At 29.5% G+C, this 9,555-nt stretch overlaps 1 protein-coding gene across 1 annotated transcript; it reads right to left on the reverse strand.

The window, feature by feature from the left end:
• Nucleotides 1-2,395: 2,395 nt before the first annotated feature.
• Nucleotides 2,396-4,083, reverse strand: LOC136217038 (protein indeterminate-domain 7-like). Its single transcript, XM_066003609.1, has 3 exons — nucleotides 3,942-4,083; nucleotides 3,268-3,664; nucleotides 2,396-3,194 (listed from the first exon to the last, which is right to left on the reverse strand). The coding sequence occupies exons 1-3, from the start codon at nucleotides 4,081-4,083 to the stop codon at nucleotides 2,396-2,398; spliced, it is 1,338 nt and encodes a 445-aa protein (XP_065859681.1).
• Nucleotides 4,084-9,555: the final 5,472 nt, after the last annotated feature.

The raw sequence follows: 9,555 nt of genomic DNA on the forward strand, positions 1-9,555 counted from the left end.
AATTACCTTGATATTTTACTATCAATCAATTAATTAATTTCATCTCTCCAATGTACCGTTCTATAAGTTCTAACTCAGATGTTCGATGTGCACGATCCTATGGGACTGTCCTTAGCCAGCAGTGGGCTCACGGCCCACAGACAGTAAGTGGGTTCTAGCAAACCATTATTGCCCCTAACCAAGACAGAGTTTCAGCAGTCTAAAGATGTAGAGACCCTGTAGTTATCTCTTAACTTCTTTTACCATTTGATATCGATATTATAAACTAAAGGCATAGCGACTGTCATCCTTTCCGATGTTTATGACATTTCTTGATCTTAAGTAGATTGATGAAACAGATAAGTAAACTACTTATCAGGGTGTGGCCACACACTTATCAATCTCACTTATCAAGTGGCCTGTGATATCATCTCACTATTACATGAGTGGTAATTCCATCACTTCAATATCAATACCAACGTGTTCACCTGTTCACCCAATCATACCCGTATTTAGCATCCTGTTACAGACCTGTTAGGCGTATGTCAAAGTGAATCGGATCCCATATTGATATTATAATGAAATCTGGTCTGAAGATAGTTAGAGATCTACTTAAGAAAACTAATGACACAACCACCATGTAGTTTTCTCGGGCGGATCGATCCAGTCACATGTATGCAACATGTACCCATATTCACAACTGACTTATCAAGTGCTATGGCTAGTATCAATTACTACCATACAGTCGTCGAATATACAAGTCCGTGGTCCTAATCATTCCCATGATAGAATAGACTTGGGATATGGTTTTACGATTATCAATCAATGGATTCTCTATTCATATTATAACACAAGATATAAATGAACTAGATTAATGCCTTTATTAATGTAACACAAATAGTGTATCTATGCAAGAATAATCAAAAAGCATAATACAATATACATGAACCAATGCCTAAGAACTAGGGCACACCAACAGTATCCACCACAACTCAAGGCTTCAGGCCGAAGGCAAAATGGCCTACATTGTGAATTTCACTAGAGTGAAGGACATGATATTGAAGATTGCAGGCAGTTGGCTACCGAACTAAACAAAATGGCCGAAGCACGAAATAAGAAATACAAAAATAAAAAATAAAAAATATTTATATTATTCATAATAAGTTACTAAATAAAAATTAGCATGATAATTAATGTATTTATATAATTAATATATATTAACACAAATTACAGAACCCTATTAGCAAACTTTTAAACTACGAGGACCATTTTTATAAATCGAACAAACAACAAGATTTACTTTTGTACTTTTCTAAAATTTATTAATATTTTTTTGAAAAGAAAATTTATTAATATTAAAAGATAAAATAAGAAATATTTATATTATTCATAATAAGTCACTAAATGAAAATTAGCCTAATAATTAATGTATTTATATAATTAATATATTTAACACAAATTACAAATCTCTGTGAGCAAACTTTTAAACCACGAGGACCATCTTTATAAATCAAACAAACCACAAAATTTGTTTTTGTATTTTCCTAAAATTTATTAATATTTTTTTGTAAAATTTTTTTATTAATATTAAAACATAAAATAAGAAATATTTATATTTATATTAATATTATTCATAATAAGTCATTAGATAAGAATGAGCCTAATAATTAATGTATTTATATAATTAATATATATTAACACAAATTACAAACCCTGTCAATAAATGTTTAAATTATGAGGATTATCTTTTATAAATCAGATAAACCACAAGATTTATTTTTTGTAGTTACCTAAAATTTATTAATACTAAAACATAAAATAAGATTTTTTTTTTATATTTATTCATAATAAGTTATTAAATGAAAATTAGCCTAGTTCTATAATTAATATATATTAATATATTTTAATTTTGTAATTAGTCTAATAATTTTCTTGACCAAGAACAAATATTGTAGCTAAAATAGTTTTTAAATACAATAAAATCTAGTTATTTCACAATTTTTTTTTATTGTTAATATTTATAACATGTATACAAAACAAAATACTGAATTTATTTTTATTAAAAAAAATATTGAATTTATTTTATATTATACATGTATTTATCCTTTCGAAATATAATAATATGTATTTATGTTATTTGATTTATTAGTTTAATAAAAAAATTCGCATCGATATTTTTTGTTTACGCAATAACAATTAGCTATTGCTGTAAATGGTTTCAGCTACATCAACAACATATAGTCGTTTTTGTAAATAGTTTCATTTATAGCAACAACACACAATCATTATTGCAAATAATTTTATTTACAACCACAACAACAAGAAATTATAGAAATTGAAATGCATGTGTTTGATTGATATAAGGAAGTTGGTGAGTTATGTATGGAAATGGAGACATTCATAAAAAAAGAAAAGTTCAAATATCCCAATTAGGTTTGTCGAAAGGTTGGTGGTAATGATTCATGATTCTCTGTTGAGTCATTTGTATTCTGGTTCCTCCTATTCCCATGAAGTCTCTTGTCATGACATCTCCTCCACCTTCTCCTTGTCCTTGGAACATCGTCGGACGCATCAATACATTATTATTATCTTCAGTTTGTTCCATGTTTTTCATAAACCCTGGATTCTGATCACTCCCCATAAACATACTACTGAACATCCCCATATCGTTGAGGCCTGAGTTTCCATCAAAAAAGGGACTCATTTCTTGCATTTGTGTTTGTGTTTGATCAGCCTGAAAGTTATTGTTTATGGAAGAAGACATCTGTTCAGGGGCCGACATGCTTGTAGCAAAGCTCTTTTGCATCATAGGAGAATTGATAGTGTTACTAGCAGTTGCACCCATTTGTGCTGCTTTTTGTAGTAACGCTGTGGCCGACATTTGAGCTGAGCTTGAAATCTGGCACCCATTTTTCCCATCTTGGTGATAGTTAGTGTTGGAGCTCAGCTGAAGACTAGAAGTAGAAGTAGAAGAGGAAATGGTTCCGGGGCCTGCGAAGAGAGTGCCTGAGCTGCTTGAAAACATGGGTCCATGCATTGATTTGAATGGCATTAATGGTACAAGTTCTTTGAGAGGGTTTTTAGGGTCGAAGGTGTTGAAATCTGAAGAGATTCCAATACAAGTATTGGTTAAAGGCATTAGTCCTTGGTTTACTTTGTTGTTTTCTTCTGCCAATGCGTCGCAAAATGCTCTGTGGGTGATGAAGCTGTCCCTTCTGCATATTTCCAATAATACTAAATTAAATATTGTTGCTTTGGTGAGCATATATAATTGACAGGTTTAGTTACCTGGAAAAGATGGTTCCACAATCACATTTGTATTCCCTGGTACCACAGGTTTTTTGATGAGCTTTCCAATCGGATTGAACAGCATATTTCTTGGAGCATTTATCACATTTCCATTTCTTCTCACCATGTTTTCGGCTAAAATGCTTCTTAATACCTGTCAAATCTCCTAAAGCTCGAGCGGGATTGTGATGAACACAGGTTGGTTCAGGGCATATGTAGACTCGTTTCCTGACCTCCGTTGTAGTCCTTTGTCTTAGCTTCCATGGGAGATTATGCCCTCTCCTATGCAGTTGCAGGTTTTGGTCTCTTTGAAACCCTTTGTTGCATATCTCACATACAAATCGGTTGGTCGCCATAAGCGTAGTCGGTGATAAAGCAATAACTTCAGCACTAGGATCTGATTCATTTGTCAAATTTAGTTTCATCTACATATATTCTTGTGAGGAAACAACTATACTTTCTGTACTATAATTAATATAGTAATTAAATTTCATAAAGAAGTTGAGTTTCAAGCAAAGCAATTATTGGAATCCGAAAGCAATAATTGAACCTTTCAATTCATATTGCACGAAAAAGAAAAAGAAAAGATGAAAGCCAACTTAAAATATTCACAAATATATATATAAAAAAAAAAAAAAGTAGTAATAATATGTAAATGTATTGAGTTTGCCTGCCTGGAGTTCCTGGGAGATTTCTTTTCTTCTTGAGTGCAGGCTGCTGCTGCTGCTGCTGATTTTGGTGTTTTTCAACTTCTTCTCCTGTATTTCCTGAAGAAAAGCTCCCTTCATCTCCTCCTCCTCCTGTGATATTTGACATTTCAATTTAAGATAGTTATAGCAAAGTTATCTTCTTTCTTGTTTTTTTGGAGACACACAAAACGAGGAGTTTGCTCTCTTCAGAGGAAGACAAAATCCAGGGAATTCTCCTCCATTTCTGTTTCCTGCTATAAAACTAACTTTCCACTTTGGCCTTACATATTTATATATACTGTTTTATTACTCGTAAATTCACCTATCCTCTACACTATTTTAGTAATTATACATTATTTCTCTATTTTCCTTTTTTTTTTGTTTACCATTCTACGTTTATAATCCATGTCAAAGAAAAATAATAATTCTAAGGTCCTTGATCTTTTTTATTTTTATTGATCGAATTCCTCATTTTATTTATTGAAATATTGATCACTCCTCCATTAATTATAATACACAAATTAAGTTCTTGGTGAAAAAAAATATCGACTTAAACATAAAATTCTGATACTATAGTGATATTTGTTTCATATGGATTTAGAATTTACGATTTTAATAGTTTAAAAAAAGTGTTATCAGATGTTCTATATGGCTATAGAAAAATTTATTATATGTTCGATGTGGCTATAAAGAAAATAGCAATTAAAAATTAAAATTGAATTTTTAACGGTTAAAAAAATTATTTTTTTACAAAAATGCTCATTGCCATGTCAGAAACGTCAAGCCAAAATATGCAATTTTGTTAATGGAACAAAGCACACGGTGATTTTTAGAATGAAAAAATCTACAAATATGAATCTGCGAATTCATAAAATCTTTTGAAATTAACTCTTCTCATTATTATATTATATTTTATAGGTAATTAATTTAATTAAAAAGTTGTCTTTTTTATTAGCAAGCAACCTTTTTCAAAGAAAGAAACATTTTATGGAAAAATGCTGTTTTATTACCATGCATTTTCTATCTCCAGCAATATTTGCTTATTGAATCGTATGTTTTATGTGATTAATTAATTGTGAAAATATTTGAGTTTTATAATTGGATGTAGCTCTAGGAAATCCAAGCCGTGCCGAAACCGTTTTGCCTTATTTAATTTAAGCGGCAGGAGAATGCCAAATAGTTCAGTGTGAATGCCAAATAGGTCAGTGTCCATATTTTAAAATTACAAATCCATTGATGACATGAAAAGAATATTTCTTCTTTGTTTTCTAGGTACATTTTTATACTAATTTATAACGTTGATAGGTACATCGATTGTTATATTTTTTTTTTTTTATAATTCGATTATTATATTTAAACAAGAAGGAAAAATAGACCCATACGTTTTCACCCTTGCTATGTACTATTTTTTAATAATGGAATCTGGTGATATTTTGGAGACAATTATATTGACTCTATATAATATTATTTCAATGTTTAAAAGTAAATTAGATGGTTAAAGATGGTTACTTCTATTTGAGAGGTCTTATATGTTCAATTCCCTCCAATCTCATTTTCTTTTAAAAAGTTTTTATTTATTTTAATTTTATTTTTCAATAATTATAAAAACATGTTATCATTATTAATTAATTTAAATGGACTCTTTATTTTTATTTTGATCACACTTTTGAATTCATTTTTAATATGTCTTTACCTTAAAAAAAAAGTAAACATGTTAATTTTTTATTAGTTCAATGCTAGTTTCTATAAAATTAAATTCATTCTTAAAAGTAAAAATTTTTACATTTTTAATTCGTTGGAGGCTAAACAAAATTTGCACAGCCCGACTTTGAAAATTTATCGTCAACCGCACAGTTAATTTCGAATTTTTTTTTTTGACTCTTTGATATTTCTTTTACTGATATGTTTGAACCCCGGGTCATCCGGAATCCTGGTTCCGCCACTGGTCGATCGGATAACTAAATAGTTCAATGAGTGCCTTAAATTTTAAAAACATCTTATTACTTTTTTGATTTTTTTTAGCTTGTCCGAACTTTAATTTATAAATTTTTTAAAGTGATGTATTAATCTTTTAAATTCATTCAAAATAAATGTATCAGTTGTTTGAATTGATTTAGAATAATAGTTTATTAACCTTTTAAACTTTTTTAAAGTTTAAGTGCAAGGATGGAGATGGAGGGGTCTAGAGGGCTCAGTCCTCTATCTTTATTATGGATGATTTTCGACCCTCACCGTTGGAACTATCTCTACAATAGGTTTTCAATTTCCAACAAATTAAAATTGGAAGTACTTAATTAATTTATTGAGGTTGTATTTAATTAAGTAAGCAATTTTTGTTAGTAATATGTATAAATGTTAAAGTAGTTTTTTAAAGTGATAAGTGATGAATAAGGAAATAGAATCCAACCAAAACTAACAATCTCACCTCACCTGGAAATATCACTGACATAGACTAAAAGAAAAGGTTGTGTAAACAAATTCCAGTCTTGTCATATTATTCATGTATGCATAAGTGAGCCACTTTTGTTAGATATAAGCTAAAAAAGATCCTTAGAGATTTCATCATGAATTGAAGTATTGATGTTTCATCCTAAGTCTTTATTTAACAACTTTCTTGTCATTTTAAGCTGACAAAAATACACAAAAATAAGTTAAATGATGATCCACACACAGGTTTGAAGAAAAAGCTTGAAAATTCTTTGGAAGTGAAATTATTTTGATGGAAAAGTATCCAGTGGTTATTGAGATGAGTTTTAACTTATAACCAACAACTCTATCTGTCTGGCATCTGATTTCTTGATGAAATACTATTGTAGAGAAAGGGAGGCAGGTGAAAGAAGGAAGGAAGGGGACAAAAGTAAGAATATGAGTTGAGTTGGGTTCTTGTTAATGGGAAATAACGAAAAAGACAAATAAAAAGCATAGTTAAAGACGATGAAACAATTCACAATTCTGATCGATGCAATCAATCTATCAACACAACAACATAAAGACATTAGCAAGAATCCTGTGGATAAAACCAATACAATACAAGGGGAGGGAAGGGGACCTTAGCTTAGACCACGACATGCATGGCATGGTTAAATTCCCATATTATTAATATTACCCTGTCAATTACTTTCATTAGTTAACAAAGAAACAACAACTACCTAGCTCTCTCTCTCTCTCTCTCTCTCTCAATATATTTATATGGTCCACTATAGAATTTTTCACCAAATCAATAAATAACTACTACTGTTATCGCGGGTTACGCGGGCGATAAATTACTTATATAAAAACAAAAATTATAATATTTTTTAAGTACATATAATTGAATATAATGATATTAATATTTTATTCAAATTCAAAGTGTTAGGATGTTAACAATAATGATTTTATTTTATAAAATTATACTATTGGTTTTCAATATTCATTAACGAAAGATTTATTTTCTTTCTATATAATATTGTTTAATCAACTCATAGGATCAGTTTTAATATTTTCAACATACACCAAGCAACCATTTATATTCTATAACATCAAATTTGAATTTGAATATCTTGTTATTTCCATGTTCGTGTCTTATGTTTTATTAAGATTGGCTCTATGATAGCTTCTGATGTCTTGTCCTAATTTTCCAAAATAACAAATCAAATTTAGGAATATGAATATCAAAAGATTTTCCAAGAATTATAATTCAACTTTAATAATATTAAAAAAAACATATAAAAGAAACAAAATATGAAAATGAAAAAAGAAAAAAAATCGTATGGAGAACTTATCTTGAAAGGTAAGGAGAAAATGATTTTGTTTCTTCCACAATAAATCGTGATTCTTTTTCCCTCTCCAAACTTGGTTACACAAAGCAAAACGCATGTACAAATGGGTAAAATATTGTATGGCCAGTTGATAATTGGAAAAAAAAAAAAAAAATAAGGTTCATTATAATTTTCTCCATAAAATTTTCAAACATACCCTTAATTCATTAGAAAATTGAAGTTATTTATGGATTTGATTGGAAAAAACATTGGAAAATAATTCTCATGGAAGAGAACTTTTGATAACCCTCTGAATACTTAATTATTAAAACATCTTTCATAAATTATAGTTCATAATTTTCATTTTCCTCTCATTTAATTACTCTAAATAATGTGTTTTCAACTCTTGGTAAATTTGTACCATTAATTTTGTACATAAATTTGTTGGATTCTCTTGTTAGTTTCTAGTTTTTCAACTATAATACATTTGTTGTAAGACTCTGGTCCAATACCATATAGACATTGTTCGCTCTGGCCCAATTCCAACACATTGGGTCTCACGGCTTTAAAACGCGTCTACATGTATTGAATTCTCATCTTACTAATAAGCCTCAATCACTCCATCTCCATTTTCGATGTGAGATTCAGTTCATTCATGCCCCTATCGTCATCCCTTAGGGCCGCTCCTTACTCAGGCCTTCTACCCCGACGCCACCCATTCCGGACCGGGTCGTTACATCTGTACATGTCAAAATTATATAATTAAATATTAGATTTAATAAATTTAATTTTCACTAACTACAATTTTGAATTCATTAAGTTGAATCTGTCCCATAAATCAATCAATTAAAAGTAATAATTTTATAAAAGCTACTTCATGAACCATGGATACTGTTATGGTTGATAACCTCCATAAATAATAATGATGATGATGATAATAATAATAATAATAATAATAATAATAATAATAATAATAATAATAATAGACTTAATATATTAATCGGGTGAACTTGTCTAGAAAAAATTAACTGGCCTTGAACTTTAAAGGGTACCATGTTAATCCCTAAACTTGTTTAAAGAGATAAATATAAATACTTAATATGTCAATAAAAAACTTGAAATGGAAGATAAAAATCATCAAATAAAAACATATAATGTCTATATCACTTGCATTGACTCATCATTTAATACCACCTTCATCTTGTTGTTCTTTCATCACCATTAACGCCTACTTTCAACAGATTAACCATCAAAGATTTATTAGTTTTAATAGAAGAAAATAAAAAATAGAAGAACACAAAGAAGTATCTCATATTTGCTAAAAACTTTACTTGATTCGAAAAAGAAAAATGACAAACAAAAAATGATCCAACAAACCCAAAATTACTCTTTCATCACCATTAACGCAAAGTACTTCCAATAAAAGATTATTGTATTTTTTTACTTTTTAGATATTGAAAATGTAGTGGTGAAACTCTTAGCCTGTTGGTTGAGAGCTTAACCATCAAAGATTTATTAGTTTTAATAGAAGAAAATAAAAAATAGAAGAACACAAAGAAGTATCTCATATTTGCTAAAAACTTTACTTGATTCGAAAAAGAAAAATGACAAACAAAAAATGATCCAACAACCCAAAATTACTCTTTCATCACCATTAATGCAAAGTACTTCCAATAAAAGATTATTGTATTTTTTTACTTTTTAGATATTGAAAATGTAGTGGTGAAGCTCTTAGCCTGTTGGTTGAGAGCTTACCTATGACCGTTGAGGTCATGTGTTCGAATCACATCGGGGTGGGGTGGGTTAGTGGTTTTTCTTTGTCTTCAATGTAATTTTCCTTTGTTTAATGTAAGTGGATTGTG

The sequence above is a fragment of the Euphorbia lathyris genome, chromosome 2 (assembly GCF_963576675.1).
Source record: "Euphorbia lathyris chromosome 2, ddEupLath1.1, whole genome shotgun sequence".
In the NCBI taxonomy this organism is placed as follows: Eukaryota; Viridiplantae; Streptophyta; class Magnoliopsida; order Malpighiales; family Euphorbiaceae; genus Euphorbia; species Euphorbia lathyris.

Bases quoted from the DNA above. Each gene is read 5' to 3' on its own strand.
- LOC136217038 (XM_066003609.1), bottom strand. From the start codon at position 4,083: ATGTCAAATATCACAGGAGGAGGAGGAGATGAAGGGAGCTTTTCTTCA. The intron at 3,665-3,941 runs GCAGGCAAACTC...CAAATGAATCAG, and splicing joins AAATCTCCCAGGAACTCCAG to ATCCTAGTGCTGAAGTTATT. The intron at 3,195-3,267 runs GTAACTAAACCT...GGAAATATGCAG, and splicing joins TGTGGAACCATCTTTTCCAG to AAGGGACAGCTTCATCACCC.